Source organism: Eptesicus fuscus, chromosome 6, assembly GCF_027574615.1.
Source record: "Eptesicus fuscus isolate TK198812 chromosome 6, DD_ASM_mEF_20220401, whole genome shotgun sequence".
Taxonomy (NCBI): domain Eukaryota; kingdom Metazoa; phylum Chordata; class Mammalia; order Chiroptera; family Vespertilionidae; genus Eptesicus; species Eptesicus fuscus.
In genome coordinates this window covers 7,268,785-7,288,168 of record NC_072478.1, presented here as the reverse complement: position 1 = coordinate 7,288,168, position 19,384 = coordinate 7,268,785, and the positions used below count along the sequence as shown (strand labels likewise).

The window sequence follows — 19,384 nt, the reverse complement described above, 5'->3', positions numbered from 1 at the left end:
GCTGTGGGGCAAGGCCTTTGCTTGCTCTCCCCTTATCTTCAGAGGAGAGGGGGGCTAGCATAGAGGGAGGAGGCGGAGGCAGAGCAGGGTCCTCCTGTAGGAACCTGCCCTGAGCTCCCTGGGCTGAAAGGCAGCTCTGCTGGGGTTGCAGGAGGGTATTCAGACCTTGGAGGTCCTTGGGAAGGGCAACCAGGGCCTTCAACCAGCCGAGAGTAAGAGGGTGCAGTGGAGAAAGGCACCAGGCTGTGTGTGGAGGGTCCCAGGAGTGCCCAGGACATACTGGCTTGTGCCCTGAGCTGCCCTAGGAGGGGTGGCCAGGAAAGCTGGCCCCCGAGGAGTCCACAGCCCATCCTAACAACAGCGCCTAACCCAGGCTGCACCGGTGGGAGAGGAGGCATCCGGCTGAGCCCTGGAGAGGAGAGAAAGAGAAGAGTTGAGAGCGAGGGCCTGAGAAGGGGGGAAGGAGGCAGCCTGAGTTGTTGAGAATACAAAATAAGGGTGGGAGCTCTGCTGAGCGTAGAGACAGGAGGGGAAGGGGTCTGTGTTCAGCACCCTGGCATTTATTCACTCAGATGCCTTAGGCCAGCAAGGGGCTGCTGCAGGCCTGCCTGTGAACTGATTCATCGTATTATGTAAGGAAAACAGGGAGGGGGCTTTGTGAGTCTTGGGGAGGTAGCTGCCTGGCTGATATTTGAGAAAGGGGAAGATGAGGGGAGCTACCTGGATCTGTTCAAGGGCAAGCTGAGTGGGGAGGGTCAGAGAGCCGGACCCACAGAGTAAGCCTGCCTAGATGGGCTCAGACCAGGCTAGACACCCTGCCTTCTCCTCAGACCAGGCCCTCACTCCTCAGAAACCATCTGTGTGATCGCCTGATTGGGAACAAAAGGTGAACAGGACACAGTCCTTGCCTCAGGGAGCTTCCAGACCAAGCGGGTGAAGGAGGGAGCTCCCATGGGGCCTGGGAGCCTGAGGGGCCAAGAACAGATCATGCCCAGACCTCATGGCCACAGGATCCTGTCCTGTGCCCCAAAGAGTGGGGAATGGGACCAGGCAGATGCTGCATGAGCATTAGAACATCTAGAAAAAAAAAACTGAGGGAAGGGCAGTAACTTCGTGTGGCTGGAGGCCAGGTAACGGCTGACAGAACTGGGAGGGCAGCACGGGGACAGGAGTTGGCCTGTGTTCAGTCAAGCAAGGACACAATGTCAAGAACTCAAGAAGGGGTCAGGCAGAGCCAGATGGCCATTGGACAATGCACTGTGCCAGTGGCCTGTGTATGTGTGTATGCATGTGTGTGTGTGTGTATGCATGTGTGTACATGTGTATATGTGTGTATGGGAGTGTGTGAGAGAGTCTATGGGTGGGTCTCTGTGTGTACATGTATATGTATGCGTGCATGTTTGTGTGTCCATGTACATATATGTGTGTGTGCATGTGTGTTTATGCATGTTTGTGTGTGCCTGTGTGTCTATGTGTGAGAGTATCTATGGGGGTGTTGCGGAGGTGTGTGTGGCTGTGTGGCCATGTTTATGTGAGAGTAAATGTCTATTTGTATATATCTGTGTCTGTGTGTGACAATGTCTATGGGTGTGTATATCTGTGCATGTGTGTATGTGTGTATGTATGTGCATGCGTTTGTGTATGCCTCTGTGTTTCTGTGTATCTATATGTGTTTCTATGTGTCTGTGTGTAGGAACTGTCTATGTGTGTGCATGTGTGTTACATGTGTGTATACACTTATGTGTGTGAGCGTGTGTTTACGGGTGTGTGTGGGTGTGCTTGTCATGTATGTGTGTATGCATGTGTGTGTGTGTGTGTGTGTGTGTGTACATCCCTGTGTCTGTGTGTGTGGTACATATGGATCAGGGAAGAAGCTGGAGGCTGAGGGTGCAGGTTCCAACCAGGAGCTCCTTCAGGTCCTGGTGGGAGATGCTGAGGGCTGGACTCCTAGGGAAAGGCTGGGTGAGCAGGATAGGTCTGGGCCCCCGAGACCAGAGCAGCTTTCAGTTTGGGGCGGTCCCAAGTGGCAGTAGGAGGCCTTTGGGGGCTTATGGCTGGGGGTGTGGCCCAGAGCTCCCCAAAAGCAGGGAGAGACCAGGCCTGCTCAGTTCAGAGCCCAGGGAGGACACGGGCGTCCAGAGCCTGCACACGGCTGTCAGAAAGTGTTGGAAATCTATGGAAAGAATCACCAAAAGCAAAAGTGCAAGTGGGGCTAGATGGCCAGTGGGAGGCCAATGCAGAGGGCACGTCCTCTCGGTACCCGAGGAAATGTTCACTTTTTGGGAACAGGTGTGTGTGGATGTGAATGAAGCTGGGTGGGGGAGTCTGAGTGTGTGCATTCACGGGGGTTAGGGCACCCATGCTCGGCTGCGAACCTGGAAGCAGCCTGAAACCTCTGCTTACTCCCCAGGATGGAGCCCATCTACCCATATCCCTCCCAGAACAAAAGCCCCCTGGGCATTGAGGCGGGGTGAGGAGGCAACAGCACCCTCCACCATTTCTCACCTATAGCCATTGGGAGCTCAGCAGGATCCAGGCCTGCCTGGGCCTCTGCCCGGGAGGAGCTCGGGGGAGCACAACGGGGCACTCACCCGGTGCCCTGATCAGTCCTGTTCCCACATCTCTCCACCCAAGACCTGAGGAGAGACAGGAGCCAGAGCCAAGAAAGGTGGGGTGCAGGATCCCACATGAGGGCAGCAGAGACACCTACGGCACACCAGCCATCAGAGCCAAGCCAGGGTTCAGCCTGGCCTGCTGGGCTCCAAAGCCCTGAGAGTTCTTTCACTGTGTTTTTAATTCCTGCTGGGTGCAGGTACGCTCCAGGGGGCCATCTGCCTCCCCGCTGTTGGTTTCTCCAGCAGGGCTTAGCAAACAGCACCTGCTGTGCCATGGTGACCTGGGGACCCAGGGCAGCCCCACTCCCTCATCCTGAACCCAGAGCCCATCAGAATGTTTACACACACCCAGGAGGCAATGCATTCATGCCCTCAGGAAAAGTCCTGCTTGGGGATGCCAGGTGCCCCACCCCCCACATGCCCTGCACTTCCCTCTGGTCCTGCCAGCCCAGCAGAATACCCCTGCCCTCTGCTTTCTCTCTGTCTGCTTCCTATCTGTCTTTCAAGACCATCTTCAAGGCTCTGTCTACCAGGGGCAGGCTTAGGCCACCCCTACCCAGCAAGGTCCAGGGGGCCTCCCTGAACAGCCGCATATACCTGTCTGATACCGTTGCCTGGCGAGTTTCCTCTTCCCACGCTCCAGCCCTCCCCCACTGCCCCTCTGCAAAACTAATGTCACTCCCTCTGACTCAGTTTCCAAGAGGCTGCATGCAGGGGCCCAATATCAGCCTCTGGGTTAGCAGAGGCCTGGAGGCCGTCCTGGGGCAGGTGTCAGGCAGCCGTTGGGCATCCCCAGGCCTGAGCGTGTGGAGCCTGCACAGGGTGAGCGTGCACTGGGGGCCTGTGGTCCTTGCAGCACCTAGAGCCGGGTGAAGGAGGGGAAAGATGTGCAGGCAGAACGGCAGCATGTGGGCCAGAGCCACACTCTGGGCAGGTCATCGGGCTGCTGGGAGCTCCTACTGGGAGGTCTGGGCAGGGGGAGCCGACCCCAGGGCTGTCCAGTGGCCTTGGTTCAGTCAGCATGATTATTTTGAGAAGCATCATGCTCTTTTTCCAATTACTGCTAAATAAAACTCCCCTTTATGCAAATGCCAGTTTTTTATGAAGGTATAATTGACATATACACTGAGAGGCCAGATTATTATGATCTCTGAATGCATAATAATCTGGCCACTCAGTGTATATCCTATATAATAAAAGGCTAATATGCACATTGTCCCCTCTACCAGGAGTTCGACCAGCAGGCAGGCCGGCCAACCACCCATGTCCACTCCCCCTGGCCAGGCTGGCCGGACCCCACCCATGCACAAATTCATGCACCGGGCCTCTAATATATATATTCACACTGAGTGGCCAGATTATTGTGCATTCAGAGATCATAATAATCTGGCCACTCAGTGTATATTGTATTAGTTGTAGGTGTACAGCATGATGATTTGATATACTGTATATTGTGAAATGATCTCCACAATAAGTGTAGTTAACATCCATCACCTCATACAGTTACTATTTTTTGTGTGTGGTGATAACACAAGATGTATTCTTAGCAACTTCCAGGTGTACAGTGCAGTCACCACCCTGTATATCCATCCGATCACAGGACTTACTTATCCTAGGCCATAGCTGTTCATCCATTCCCCTCTCAGACATTTGGGAGCTGCCGGTTTGGGGCTGTTACAGATGGAGCGGCCCTGACATTTGCTCCTGGTCTTTGTGTCCATGCAGGCTTCCTCCAGGGGAAATACCTGGGTGATGGCTGGGGCAGGCGGCAGGAGTATGTTTTCTAGAAGCTGACAAACCGCTTTGGAAGGGGCGCTCCCATTTCCCTCCAGCCAGCAGCTTGCAGGGTGCTCACGTCCCTACACTTCCCCACAACCAGTGCCCTTTGCATCACTTCTTGGGTTCCTTGGCCCTTGGTGGGCTTTCCCTGGGGAAGCTCTCCCTCTCTTCCTTGGGTCCTCTGGGGACAAGCACCCTCTCCCCCCAGCCCTGCCCACCTCACGCCTCTCTCCACAGCCACCCGGGAGTCCGCCTTCGTGCACGCCATTGCCTCCGCCGGAGTGGCCTTCGCAGTGACACGCTCCTGCGCCGAGGGCTCCGCTGCCATCTGCGGATGCAGCAGCCGTCACCAGGGCTCGCCAGGCCACGGCTGGAAATGGGGTGGCTGCAGCGAGGACATCGAGTTTGGTGGGATGGTGTCTCGGGAGTTCGCGGACGCGAGAGAGAATAGGCCTGACGCCCGCTCTGCGATGAACCGCCACAACAATGAGGCTGGGCGCCAGGTAAGTCCACAACCCTGTGTGTCCTAGCCGTGCATCTGGGGGCCCTCTGACCACTGCCCTGGGTATCCTCGGGGACTGGGGCAGTGTCTTTGACCATGGCCCTGTGTGTCTGAGGGTGCACCAGGGCGCCCTCTGACCACTGTCCTGTGCATTGGGGAGGGGTCTCTGAACATGGCCCTCTGTGCCCTGGGGATGTTCCAGGGGACCCTCAGAGCACACCCCTGGTCCCTTGAGAGGTGTGGCCTGGTCTGAAACACAGTCCCGTCCAATTGCTCCACAAGGGTCTGGGTATTCCCACAGAATGGTAGGTCCACTTCTGGAGTTGGGGTCACAAGAAAGGAGGGATGGGATAAAGGCCTGCCTTGCAGGAGCTCCTACACAGCCAAAGAGATGCGGCTATAGCACAGTCTGGAAGTTCTATGAGGGAATGCATACACATAGGGTGAATTGGCTCAGAGGACGGTCCAGACCAGGCTGGAGTCTCAAAAAAAAAGACTTCTGCTGTCAAAGACAGTGAGCGGAGAAATGCAGAGTAATGGCAGTTATCTAGCTGGGAGGAGGCCAGGAGAGCCTCCGGGCAGCCCAGGGTAAGGCTGCACATGAGTTAGTCTGGGTAGAATATGGAAAACGGAAGGAGAAGGAGAATTTGGGAGATGGAGAAGCTGATGGATCAAGCTTTGAGGGCTTTGTGAGCCCTGCTAAAAAGGACTGGGTCAGAAGTTCAGTGGGAAACTGATAGAGGACTGACTGCTGATAACAGGGACTGTGTAAGGACCTACAGGTGTCCAGTAGATTTAGCAACACAAAGATGGCACTGGCTTTGCCCAGTGGAACCAGGGGATTGCAGAGGGCTGAAGAGTGAACGGGGACACTCAACTTCCAACAACGGGGACTAGGTGAGTCAGTCTCATCTTCCTGCTGAAGACAGTATAAACGCAGGATGGGATACAAAAGGCACCCTGCTAAAAGTAAAGAATGCTCACCTGTGTACAGTCACCTGATCTATCTGAGGGGAGGTAAAGCAGTGCAGAAGGGGAAATGGGCTTTTCAATAAATGTGCTCAGTCCATTGAATCACAATATGGAAAAAATAATCTTGACCCCTACCTCACACCATATATAAATGTAATTACAAATCCAAATGGGAAAGTTAAAACGAACCCAAAAAATGCTTAGAAGAAAACCTAGGAGACATCTTAGGCAGAGATTTCTTAAGTAGGTCAAAGAAAAGTATAAAAATGTGGACCGTATTTAAATTAAGAATGTCTATTCAGCCCTAGCCAGTTTGGCTCAGTGGATAGAGCATTGGCCTGTGGACTGAAGGGTCCCAGGTTCAATTCCAGCCAAGGGCACATACCTTGGTTGTAGGCGTGAGCAGGAGGCAACCAATCGATGTGTCCCACATCGATATTTCTCTCTGTCGCTCCCTCTCACTTCCACTCTCTCTAAAAATCAATGGAAAAATATTCTCAGGTGAGAATTAAAACAAAAATTTTTTAAAGAAACAACTATTTATAAAAGACACAACATGAAACTAAAAACACAACCCACACAGGAGGAAATAATATCTCCAAAAATATATGAAACTCTACAAATTAATTTTTTAAAAAGACAGATAACCCAATAAAAAAGTTGGCTAAAACAAAGTAAAGCCACTTCACAAAAGAAAATATAGGAATGGCCAATAAGTATATGAAAAGGTGTTCAATATCATTAGTCATCAGGGAAAATTTGTCAGAATCAGTGCCCTGAAAAGGGGGAGGACAACCACTGGAAAAGAGCATGATGGGAGTTTCTGAGGACCTGGTGATTTGTGAAATTTTGTCATGTTTTAGATTATGACATATATACATTTTTGTATAATACACTTCCATAAAATAGTTTTTAAATGTCACATAACTAAACTAACCATAGAGTGAGGAATTAGCAGTCCCAGGTCCAAAAGACAGGACTCTGAGTCTGGTACCTGGGGTAGCTTTTGTCCAAGCGTCATTTGCTGATGTGGAAGCAAGTGCAAGCACTAAGCTGCACTTCCCTCGGCCTCACAGAGTTAACGGACCTACGAAGGGTCGTCTCTCCAGGAAATCACTGCCCAGTTTAGGACCCTGGAAGTAAAGGTAAGCCAGAAGCAGACCAGCTGTTGTGCATATGTGCAGACTTGAGCTAGGCTGAACATTGTTTCTACAAATAATTTTCCAACACACTGTCCACATGAATAAGGATAACCTGTCACATGAGCTGATGACACAATGGATAAGTGGTCATCAGGAGAGAGAAAAAAACAGGAACAGGACTCTAAATACTAGAATGATTAGACATGGATTATAAAAAAATATATATGTTCACTGCACAGACACATGCAAAAAGATGAAATTAGACCGCCAATTACACCATACACAAGAATAAACTCAAGATGGATAAAGGACTTAAATGTAAGGCATGAAACCATAAAAATATTAGAGGAGAACATAGGCAGTAACATCTCAGACATTTCATGTAACAATACGTTTACAGATACATCTCCTAGGGCAAAGGAAACTGAGGAGAAAATAAACAAATGGGACTGCATCAAAATAAATAAAAAACTTCCGCACAGCAAAAGAAACCACCATCAAAATGAAAAGGGAGCCCACTGTATGGGAGAACATATTTGCCAATGATACATCTGATAAAGGGTTAATATTCAAAATATATAAAGTACTCATACAACTCACAAAAGGAAGACAAACAATCCATTTTAAAAATGGACAGAAGACCTGAATAGACATTTCTCCAAAGAGGACATACAAATGGCCAAGAGACACATGAAAAAATGCTCAAAGTCAGTAATCGTCAGAGAAATGCAAATTAAAACCACAATGAGCTATCACCTGACACCTGTCAGAATGGCTATCATAAAAAAATCAACAAATGACAAATGCTGGCAAAAATGTGGAGAAAAGGGAACCCTAGTACACTGCTAGTGGGAATGCAGACTGGTGCAACCATTATGGGAAAAAGTATGGAGTTTCCTCAAAAAATATGCAACTGCCATTTGACCCAGCAATCCTACTCCTGGGAATATATCCTAAAAACCCAAAAACTCCAGTCAGAAAGAATATATGCACCCATATGTTCATAGCAGCATTATTTACAATAGCTAAGATTTTGAAACAGCCCAAGTTCCCATCAGTAAATGAATGGATAAAAAAGCTGTGGGACATATACACAATGGAATACTATGCAGCTATAAAAAAAGAGGGATCTCTTACCCTTTGGGACAGCATGGATGGACCTGGAAAATATTATGCTAAGTGAAATAAGCCAAACTGAGAAAGACAAATATCACATGATCTCACTAATTTGTGGAATCTAATGAGCAGAATGAATTGACCAACAAAATAAGACCCGAAGCAGGGAGGCATGGAACAGACTGACATACATCGATGTGGGGTTGGGAAGATGAGAAGAGATAAGCTAAAGAGTTTATATACTTACTAGGGGCCCAGTGCACAAATTCGTGCACCTTGAAAGGAACTGTGGGCCGCAAGGCTGTGGTGGGCACAGGGGCGGATCTCGGCCCATCCTCCATGCCCCCACCAGGTCCCTCCCACTGGGGCCCCCGGTCCCCTGTCTGCTGGCAACCCTGCTCCCACCACCGCCGCTCCCACACACTGATGGTGCTGGCCCCACTCACACCACTGACAGCACAGAACGATTGGGGCCGGCACCAGCAGCAGGTGCGAGCAGGGCCAATGCCATCAGCAGGTGCGAGCAGGGCCGATGCCATCAGCTACTGCCCCAATTGCCCCTCAGGAGCAAGGGGAGGTGAAGAAGCCCTCAGGGGCGATCAGGACCGGCGCCAGGCACCGGCAATGAGTATGAGTGGCAGCTCTGGCTCCAGCTGCAGGTGCAAGAGGCGGCTGCCAGCTCCAATCACCCCTCAGGAGCAGGGGGAGGTGGAAAAACCCTGAGGGGCAATGGGGGCTGGCAGCCGCTGCTTGCACCCACTGACGGTGCTGAGCGATTGGGGCCTGTGCTGGGTGCCAGCAGCGGGTGCAAGCAGGGCTGGCGCCAGCAGCAGATGCAAGCACCAGGCAGGACCGCGGGAGCAAAAAATTTTCAGTAACCACCAGAGGCTCGCCCCAATGACAGCAACCAGCACCCCACCTTGGTCTGGCGCCCCTGCTCACCTGCTCCACCATTCCACCACAGCCAACGCCTGCCATGTTTCGTGTGCACCCCCTGGTGGTCAGCGCACGTCATAGCGACTGGTTGTTTGGTTGTTCCACCGTTCAGTCTATTCACATATTAGGGTTTATATAGATAGATAGGCATAGCCCATGGACACAGGCAATAAGGTAGGGCAGACATGGCGGGGTAGGGACTGGCAGGATGGAAGTAAAGGGGGGGAGAGTAGAGATATCTGTGATACTATCAACAATAAAAACTTTATTTTTAAAAAAGAAAACAAAAATGTACCCTTTCAGAAATAGCATAGGAATATACTAGAGACTTGGTTTTGGGAGGAAACCTGATATGGATTCAAATATTAACCCTTCATTTAATAGTGTATCACTTTGGGAAAGTTACTTAACCCTTCTGAAGCCTCCGTTTTCTCATCAATAACGTAAGATTAGTAATTATAAAAAATGCTCACATTCATACAGCTAAAATGCAAGGTTGAACATTTCAGCAGGGAACTAGAAACTATAAAAATAATATAGTAGATTTGTGAAAGAATCACATAAAAATTGTAGAACTGAAGAATGATTGAGGGATTCCAGTTAAATACAACAAAGCAAACACAAGCTTTTCCCTCAGCAATCTCCTAAACACCCACTAAAATGACAATGAATGAATTTTAACATAAATAAGGCTCCTGAAAACATGAAAAACAGAAGAAGTGACAATGGCAACGAAAGTTTGAAAGCTAAAAAGCAGATAGATGAATATTCAATGTCTTAGAAGGCCCAAGAAAGCTGAGTCTTAAGCCAGCAGAGGCGAAATCTGAGCAACAACTCAGGAATTACTAGTATCAGGTGTCTTGAGAAACAGAAGTAAATACGGGGCTGAAAACAGGAAGACTGGTTGAAAGTCTATGTTAAAAGCACTTTTTAACCCACCAGCTCTTCTGTCCAACTCCCTACACCCAGACAACACCCCTCCTTTACCAGAAATCTGCAAACTTATTTTCCAAAAAGGGTAAAGCAGGGGTTGTCTGGCCTGTGGAACCCAAGCACAGCTAAGAGCAAGGCCACCCACGTGAAAATAGTATATCTAAGTGTGCATTTCTCTTCCTAACCTCCTAATGCTGCACTGAGGCTTGGTCACCCACAGGCAGGAGAACGGAGAGTTCTGCCCTAGAAATCAGAGGAACCCAGGAGAAGAGACTTAACTTCTCCAATGAAACAACGTGGCCAAGTCACGCTGGGGCTGGGGCTCAAGTTGGCAAGTCCCTCCTCCCCGCCCCCCACCCTCCCCCCCCCAAGCACAGGAGCTTCCAACAAGATTTTCAGTGGCCTGGTTTTATTTTATTTTATTTTTTGCCTTTTCCACTCTTTTTTAAAATATATTTTTATTGATTTCAGAGAGGAAGGGAGAGGGAGAGAGAGACAGAAACATCAATGATGACAGAATCATTGTTGGCTGCCTCCTGCACGCCCCCTACTGGGAATCCAGCCAGTAACCTGGGCATGTGCCCTTGACCCAAATTGAACCTGGGACCCTTCAGTCCACAGGCTGACGCTCTGTCCACTGAGCCAAACCGGCCAGGGCTAGTGGCCTGCTCTTAAATATAAACCGACAACCAAGGACTCTCAGACACCCAAGGAGGCCTCCAGCAATCACAAAGGTAAAGACCAAAACAAAGAAACAAGATCCAAACTCATGGAAAAGAGATGTTGTAAAGAGAGAAGAAAACTTCAAAAACTATCACTGTCCCAGAGAGCTGAGAAAACATACTTACCCATGAAATTGGAACAGGATGTTAAGAGAACATTGGGGGTGGGGGAAGAGGTCGTAGAAATTAAAAATAGGACAGCAGAAACAAAACTCTCAGCAGAAAGGTTGGTAGATAGTTAAGATTCTTGTCCACAAAGCAGAGGGGAAAAAGACAGAGATGGAGACTAGGAAAGAACAGAAAATATGGAGGCTCTGTCCACGAGAGACAGTGATGAACCTGAAAAGGAGGAAGTTGGCACAGAAATAAGGCAGGAAGGTTCTGGGGCTAGAGATCACGGGTTTCATCCCACACAGACCCAGGAAGTGACTGAAACAAGAAAGGGAGACCCACACCAAGCTGACAGCACAGACATGGCCCCCCAAGCTGCCCAGGAAAAGGTCGAGTTCACGTCAAGTATCAGAGCCAGGATGGTATCAGAGTTTCCAAGAAAATACAAATGACAGAATAAGATGGAGCAGTACTCTCAGAATTCTGAGGGGCGGAGGGGGGGCAGGGGCGCTCTTTTAGCCAAGAAATTTACTTAAACCATTTTTCAACTTTTCAAGTAGAAAAGATTTGTTTCCTAGACAAGCACATTTCCTAAAATTGACCAGAAGACCTCTCAACAAGCTGTCTCCAAGATGAAATAGATAGGACACCTGGTGTGTTTAAATGTCTTGAAGAAGATACTTAGACAATTAAGGGAGCGCTTGAGGCTGAATTCATGAGACATATATTCAAAAAGTAACAACAAAACATCTTGTAGGAAAGGAAAAGTAATCGTACCATATCACATGGCTCAACTGAATATGACATTCAACAATCCCAATACCATCAGCACTAAATATTGATCCACCTAGAAATATGTTCTAGTTCTTAAAGCAGGAAGAGGATGGAAATGTGCATCAGAGTGGCGGGGGCAGGGGTGAGAGGTCCAGAGACAATGCCAAACACAAGGTTTGTGAGAGGCACACAGCACTACCTTGGATGGTCAGGAAAGTCTGAGTGAGAATGGGCGCAGAACTCCTGTGTGTGTTTTTATTTGAGAGAGAAAGAGAGAGAGAGATTTGTTGTTCCACTTATTTATAGAATATTGGTCAATTCTTATACACTGAGTGGCCAGATTATTATGATCTCTGAACACATAATAATCTGGCCACTCAGTGTATATCCTATATAATAAAAGGCTAATATGCAAATTGTCCCCTTGACCAGTTCAACCAGCAGGCAGGCCGGCCAACCACCCATGTCTCCTCCCCCTGGCCAGGCTAGCCGAACCCCACCCATGCATGAATTCATGCACCAGGCCTCTAATATAATATATATATATATATATATATATATATATATATATATATATATATATACACACACACACACACAAACACACACACTGAGTGATCAGATACAGGGGATCAAACCCGAATCTTTGGTGTATGGGGATGATGCTCTAATCAACTGAGCTACCTGGCCATGGTTCCTGTATTTCTTAACACATTTCGGGAATTATTGGGCTTTTTAAAACAGTGGTCGCCAACAGGTGGTCCACGAACCACTGGTGGTACGTGAGGGCCGAAAGGTTGGCGACCGCTGCTTTCAAGTACATACATATATAACTTTGATAAAGTCAAACTAAAACAAGAGACTGAGGATGCAGAGGGGGAAGCAGCTGCTCCTGTTTGGAAAAGCTTGGCCACAGAAGGGAAGAGGGTGGAGATTAGACAGAAATGAACTGGTGTGGGGGCAACTCACAGATGCCCAGGGAAAGGGCCGGTATGCCAGGGAAGAGCTGAAACAGCAGGGAGATGGGGATGGAACCGGGAAGGATCCGGATGCAGAGCCCACTGAAGCCTTAGCCCAGCATCATCCAGTGGGAGTGCCATGTGTACCAAATTTTCTAGTAGCCACATATTAAAAGAAAACAGCGGACATTCATTTTAATACCAAATTTTATTTAACCCACTATACCCAACATGCTGTCGTTTCAGTAATGCAATCAATATTAAAATCATGCATGAGATATTTTACATCCTCTTCTTGTACAAAGTCTGAGGACTTACAGCAAACCAGTGTATGGTCTGCACTCCCAGCACTTCTCCGTTTGGACCAGCCCCGCCTCCGGGGCTCATGGGAGGTGGTGACCACCACAGTGGGCAAGGCAACCTTAGGTCTGATGAAGTCACCCACCTTCACCTCTTTCCCCAAAGAGAACCTGGGGTTCCCACAGGAAGAAACACACACACCACTTTGCCAGACCCGGCCCGGTTGTCCACCCTCAGGCCCCCCAGACCCCCACAACTTGGTGCCCTGCACTGCCTCGCTCCTCTTCCCAACCCCCTACAGTCCAAGAACCCAGCTTCCTGGGCCCTGAAGATGCCCAATGCAAGCCACCCCCGTTACCCACACTCAGGTAGCTCCCATACACCTCTGGGCCTTGATCATGGGTTCTCCAGGTCAGAATTAACGCCTTCCTTCTTCCTGTCCGCACTTACATCACCACGTTACAGCCCCGGCCTTCCTTCACTCTGTCATAGACGCCCAAGACTTAGACCCAGCCTAGGAGAGAGCAGGGAGGCTCCTGGGCCCTGCCCCCCCTACTCTACCCCACTTCCACCCCGCACTCTGCGGGATCTCGGTCGGCCACGGGAGCTCATAGAAGGGAATGGCACTGCAGGCCCATGGAGCGGGCACCTGCTCCGCCTGGGAGCCCCAGGCGCCTTATGGAGCAGGCAGGTGGGCTGGGTTTGCCCGGGAGCCTGGGGCGGGGGCCGCAGGACAGGAGCAGGGTCCTGGGAGACTGTCCCGCGCAGACGCACCTGCGCTGAGCGAGGGCCCTGACGCCCCCGCCCGCGCTCCTGCAGGCCATCGCAAGTCACATGCACCTCAAGTGCAAGTGCCACGGGCTGTCGGGCAGCTGCGAGGTGAAGACCTGCTGGTGGTCGCAGCCCGACTTCCGCGCCGTCGGCGACTTCCTGAAGGACAAGTACGACAGCGCCTCGGAGATGGTGGTGGAGAAGCACCGCGAGTCGCGCGGCTGGGTGGAGACGCTGCGGCCGCGCTACACCTACTTCAAGGTGCCCACGGAGCGCGACCTGGTCTACTACGAGGCCTCGCCCAACTTCTGCGAGCCGAACCGCGAGACCGGCTCCTTCGGCACGCGCGACCGCACCTGCAACGTGAGCTCGCCGGGCATCGACGGCTGCGACCTGCTGTGCTGCGGCCGGGGCCACAACGCGCGCGCGGAGCGGCGCCGGGAGAAGTGCCTCTGCGTGTTCCACTGGTGCTGCTACGTGAGCTGCCAGGAGTGCGCGCGCGTCTACGACGTGCACACCTGCAAGTAGGGGCGCGCCGGGCTCGGGGCCGGCCCCTCCCGGACGGGGCGGGGTCCTCTGATGGAGCCCGCGTGCGGCCAGAGTAGCTGGCGGTTCTTCCCGACAGGTTCGGAGCTCCTCCCGGCTGGGGCGGGGCTCTGGGGCTGAGGCTTTTGGATGCGGGCGGGGTCTTCTCTGGGGACCCAGCTCCCTTGCGGGGAATTCCGCCCTGCCACCTCGTCCTAGCAGCCCATTTGTAAGGTTCCATCCAACCCAACTCTTCTATGTAGAGCAGCTGTCCTGACAAACAGCGGCCGAGACCCCCGTCCCCCAGCCTCTTCCTCTGAAGTCTGGCGCTCTGGAAAGGCCTGACATCTGCCAGCGCTCCCAACCAATCCCACGGAGAGAGCCCACGCCTTGCAGAGCCCCACGAACCAGCTGGGCCTGGGGGAAGGAGCGGCCTGGCGGCAGAGGCGAGCAGGAGGCTGGGCCCTGAAACCTGGCTCTGCCCGGGCTGTCATGTGTGAGGCAATCAGACATCAGGCTCTCTTCCAGGGACTGTTACTGCTGTCGCCCAAGCCCTGGCTGCGACAGCCCACTGTGGAGCCCTTCCGCCTCCCTTCCTCAGGTCTTTCACCTGCACCCCATCCACAGGAGAGGAGCATCGCCTTCTGTCCCAGCCCTACCCTACCTCCCTCTTGGCCTCAGCACCTCCCCCACCTTCCTCATCCGCCCAGGACTGCTGGCCTGCACCACCCCAGCTCCATCATCCTGCCTTGGAAGCTTATTTGGGGTAGGGTTGGGTTGTTTGGGAGGTTTTAGTAGGAGGAGCCACACCTGGGGGCTGCAGAGGACCCTCAGCCCCCAGAGGAGTGGTATCCCCTTGCAGCCCTGGTAGTTAGGACTGATCCCCTGGGGCTCCTGCTGCAGCTGTGGTGTGCCAGACTTGCCACACTGGCCACTGTCCTGGAGCATGTGGCTGGCTGCTCAGCCAGCCTCACCTTCTGACTAATCCACCCAGCCCAGGAAGTGCTGGCTTCTGGATCCCTCAGCCAATGCCCAGGCCAGGCCTCTTCTCACTCAGACTCTGCCACTGTGAAACATCCCCCAGTCCCCAGGCAGGGGGAGGAGGCCAGCCAGAGAGGGATGGCTGCACGCCTCCGAGGACAAGACCTTCCTCTGCCTTGAATTTTGTGTTTTTGGTTTTAATTTTATTTCTGATGCTGCTATATTCACCATACACTGGAGCTAATCAAACAGATGTGTTGTTGTTTTTTCCCTTTTCTTTCTATGAAAGAAATTATTTGAGTCATAGCTTGTGAGTTTCAAACAATGGGGAAGTAAAAGACAAAAAAAAAAAAAAAAAAACACAAAAAGCAGAAACAACCAAACGCTGTGGATTGTGCTGGATTTCTGGTGGTGGGTTGGCAAGGCATGGAGGTTGGATCGGTGGTGACCTCTGGAACAGGAGACACCCATGGGCCAGGGGAGGAGGCAGTCAGCATGCACCTCGGAGACTCCTGGGGTCTTGGAGGTGGCCTCCAGAGGCCAGAATTCCAGGAGAAAGAGGGACCACCATGCCAAGGGAAAGAGGGCACACAGCCAGTGGTGCTGAGGTCTGGGGCAGGCGAACTAGACCCAGGCAGAAGGCTCCGGTGCGGTGCAGGGAGGAGGCGGAAGCCTGCCTGCTGCAGGGGTGGTGCAATGCAGGGAGCAGGGTGGAGGCCCCACGAAAGTCAGTGGAGCAGTGGGACATCCAAAAGCCACTTCCCCAAATGCCCATGACACTCAGCTGACGGTGCAGTGCTGGCTATGTGGCCGCGCCCTCTGGGTTTGGGGACATGGCCTCTGTGCGGGGTCCCCAATGCGGCCCACCACAGGGTGTTCCAGGAGCCCAGCCTGTCTGGGAGGCCAGAGACAGTCCTTCAACCAGAGGTTTGCCCAGCTGAGGCCCAGGAGTTGCCCTGGTCCTCCCTCACGGGGCCTATGCAGGGCAGTGCTGGGTGGGGCCTCTGGAAACTGGAAGGGAGAAGGGGGCTTTCCCAAGGCCACACCTTTGCTTCTCCAAGCTGGGTGCAGGGTCCCTGCCCCTTTCTCTGCCCTTCTGAGCCCACCCCCTCACCACCACCACCGCCTCTTGAGCCAGACTCAAAGGGAGGGAGAAAGCTGAGGAGGGTGGGGGTGGACAGGCTGGGACAGGTGGAGGGTGAGGAGCATAAAAGGGAAGCTGAGGGCAGGAGGCCCAGCCCCCACCCTCTCCAAGCTCAGGCCCTATGTAGGCCATTTGCTGGAAGGAAGAAAGGTGGGGGTGGCGGGGGAGGAGGAGACCTCACAAGGAATCCCCAGCCAGCTGATGGTGGAGAGAGGGAGCTGACGCAGCTGTTTGTGAGGTTAGGAGGGAGGGAGGAGGAGGGAGGGGTCTGCATGGCTTTGGGGAGCAGGGCCTGCCCCTGCTACTCACCACCACTCCAGCTTTTTCCCAGAGCATGGGGTAGGCCGGCCTCTACTCTGGAGACATGCACCCCTACTGACTCCACTCATCCTTTCAGCTTTGCCACCCACTGCCTCTGCTTCCCACCAGCCCTTGGGTACAGACTCTAACCTGGCCCCTACCTAGGAGCCCATACCTGCCCCAGGCCAGCTCTATGCCCAACACACACACTCCACTAGAGCCCACTTGGGCACATATTCCTGCCGCTAGAACATCAGGCCCCCTCTCTCCACCATCAGCTGGCAGGGGATTCCTTGTGAGGTCTCCTCCTGCTCCCCACCTTACACCATGGGCCCAGGAAGTAAGACAGCAACTAGGCTCTGCAGAGGGTCCTGGACAGGAATGTGCAGAAACAGGGCAGGGGGTCCTGGATGGGGGTGTGCAGAGACTGGGCACCGGCATGGATAGCCACTCACAACCAAGCCCCGTGCTGGAAGAAAGCTGTGGGAGGGTGTGGGGAGATGCCTAGGGGATGGAATAGGCACCTATCAGAGTGAGGGAGGCAAGAGGAAGCCAGATTGTGGGAGGTCATGGCTTTGATGGTCAAGACAGAACCTGGAAAGTTCCCCCCTCCAACTTGCACCGCCCCGCCCCCCCCCCAATTTCTTATGCCCACAGGGTCCTTGCTGGAGGCTCCAAGCCACTGAAGACAGAGCTAGATGGGGCCCAGTAGGGCAAGAATATGGGGGACAGACGCAGGTCTCCAGGATCCCAGCATCCCGCCCTGCCCCTCATGGGCTGGCACCCCGATGTCCTACCCCAAGCCCATGGCCTCAGTGGCTCAGGGCTGCTGCTCCGGGCTGCTGCTCCCCCAATAGGCCTACCCCAGGCTGGGTCACCCACTGCTCTGGGGCCACAGCTGACCACCAAAGATTCCCAAAACTGGGACTCTAAGAGGTCAGCCAGGGCCAGATGGGCTGCAAGCAAATGCTCTATAAAAAGAGAACCAGTGATTAAGTGCCCAGGGCAGGGGGCTGGAGCACTGACAGCAATCTCTCCCGCGGGGGTGAGTCACGGCAAGGGGAACCCGGCTCTCTCAGCCCACCAGGCCATCCTAGGCAACGGAGCTGATTAGACACTGCGCAGGGGTCAGGCCCTGTAGGTGGGGGTGGCAGGTGCTCAGAGAACCAAACGTGGGTGTGCCCACAGTGCAGACAGCACAGACGTGCAGCACCTGAGTCAGGGGCTGGGCAGGAGCCATCCTAATTGGCACCTGCTGTGAACTAGGGGCCAGGGGCTCCACAGATGAAAGGGCCAGAGAGACAGCCTAGGCCTGGGCGGGGCTGGCCTATGAAAAGAGACAAGATGGGACCATCCTGGGGGGTCAGTGCAGAGATGGGTTCTGTCTGTCTACACCTCTGAGTCACAGGACTGCCAACCCCCTACATCCAGGCTCTGTCTGGCCAGGGCCCACTGTGACAAGGGGGCCTGGTGGGCCCAGAGAGGGGGTGGCACTGGCCTGAGGACACAGCATGTCAGGGACCCATTCTGGTCTCTGGGTGCTGGATCTTGAGGCCCCGCTTCAGGCTGGGTAGCAGTACCAAAGTGGAGATGGTCTCAGCTCTCCAGAGGTGAGGCACCAGGACAGTGCTGACCTAGGGGGCATGCCCACCACCCCTGCCAGCATGGCTCCAGGGTGGAGAGAGGCAGAACTCCCCCAGAAAAGGCCCAGGATGGGGCACCCAGGCCCGTGGAGCCACAGGACAGGCCCCAAGGGGTATGGGAAGTGCCTGTGTGAGCGAAGAAGAGAAACCCTCAACTCTCCCGACCTCAGTTTCCCTCCAGCGCTAGAGGAAGTGGGGTGAGGGGGTGTTTCCCGGGGCCTCTCGGCTCCTGCCTTTTGTTGACGTGGAATGCTCTATCTGGAGCCACTGCTAGAGCCTAGCTGGCTACCCTCTCACCTGCCAAGATGGATCTGCATGTCCCCATGAACCCCTTGCCCAGCCCCCAGCCCGCCCCTTATCCCCCACTCAAAGGGCGGGCAGAGCTGGGCAGCCTGGGGCCTCTGAAGATGCTTCTCCGGGGAGTTTATAGCCCGTCCTGCCCGCCCTGGGAGGGAGGAAATGGGCCTGGTGGGCCTGTTCGCAGGTAGTTGAGACAGGAGAGGAATAACCATATTAAAGGCCCCGGAGGTGGTAGGCCCCCACCCTGCCCCAGGGCGCCCTTGGCCCCGCCCCTGCAAATCTCACACTCCCCAAGCAAGGGCTTTGAAGTCCTGCAGGGATGTGGCCCTCCTCCTCAGGCCTCCACTTTCTTGGTCTGGAGCCTCAGTTTCCTCCCTTCAGGGACTTGCTGAGCACCTCCCACCTTCTCCCAGGGCTGGGAAGCTACGGCAGCAGGACCCTCCCCCCAGTCTCTACCCCAACTGTTGTAGTCCCCTGCCCCCCAAAGCAGAGCCTGACGGGTAGGTGGGTGTCAACACCCTGCTGGACTGAACTTTGCCCCTAGGGCCCTCAGGTCTGGTTTGGGGGACTGAACTTTGCCCCTAGGGCCCTTCCGGGACACGGCCCTTCCGTGAGTCAGGGGGACACAGCCTTACCTTGGCTCTGGTCTGAGAAACACGGCCCACCCTGGGTACCTGGCCTATGGCCTGGGGTGGCCATCCTCCCTTGGCTCTCCCCTACAGTGGACTCCCTGGCCCAGACCCCACAGCCTGTCTGCCATCCATTTCCTTGTTGGAACCCCTTTTCCTCCACGAAACCCTCTGATTGAGATGCCTAAAGGCAGGGCATTCTGAGGTCTTGACCTGGCAATCAGCAGCTT

The 19,384-nt window shown here is 53.3% G+C and overlaps 1 protein-coding gene across 1 annotated transcript in view; it reads left to right on the top strand.

The window, feature by feature from the left end:
* The window catches only part of WNT3A (Wnt family member 3A), a 54,720-nt gene extending 39,289 nt beyond the window's left edge, over positions 1–15,431 (top strand). The window contains exons 3-4 of the mRNA XM_008151412.3: positions 4,632–4,897; positions 13,681–15,431. Of these exons, the coding sequence (XP_008149634.1) occupies positions 4,632–4,897; positions 13,681–14,160 (746 nt within the window). The 3' untranslated portion in view covers positions 14,161–15,431. The remainder of the gene's footprint in view (positions 1–4,631; positions 4,898–13,680) is intronic.
* Positions 15,432–19,384: the final 3,953 nt, after the last annotated feature.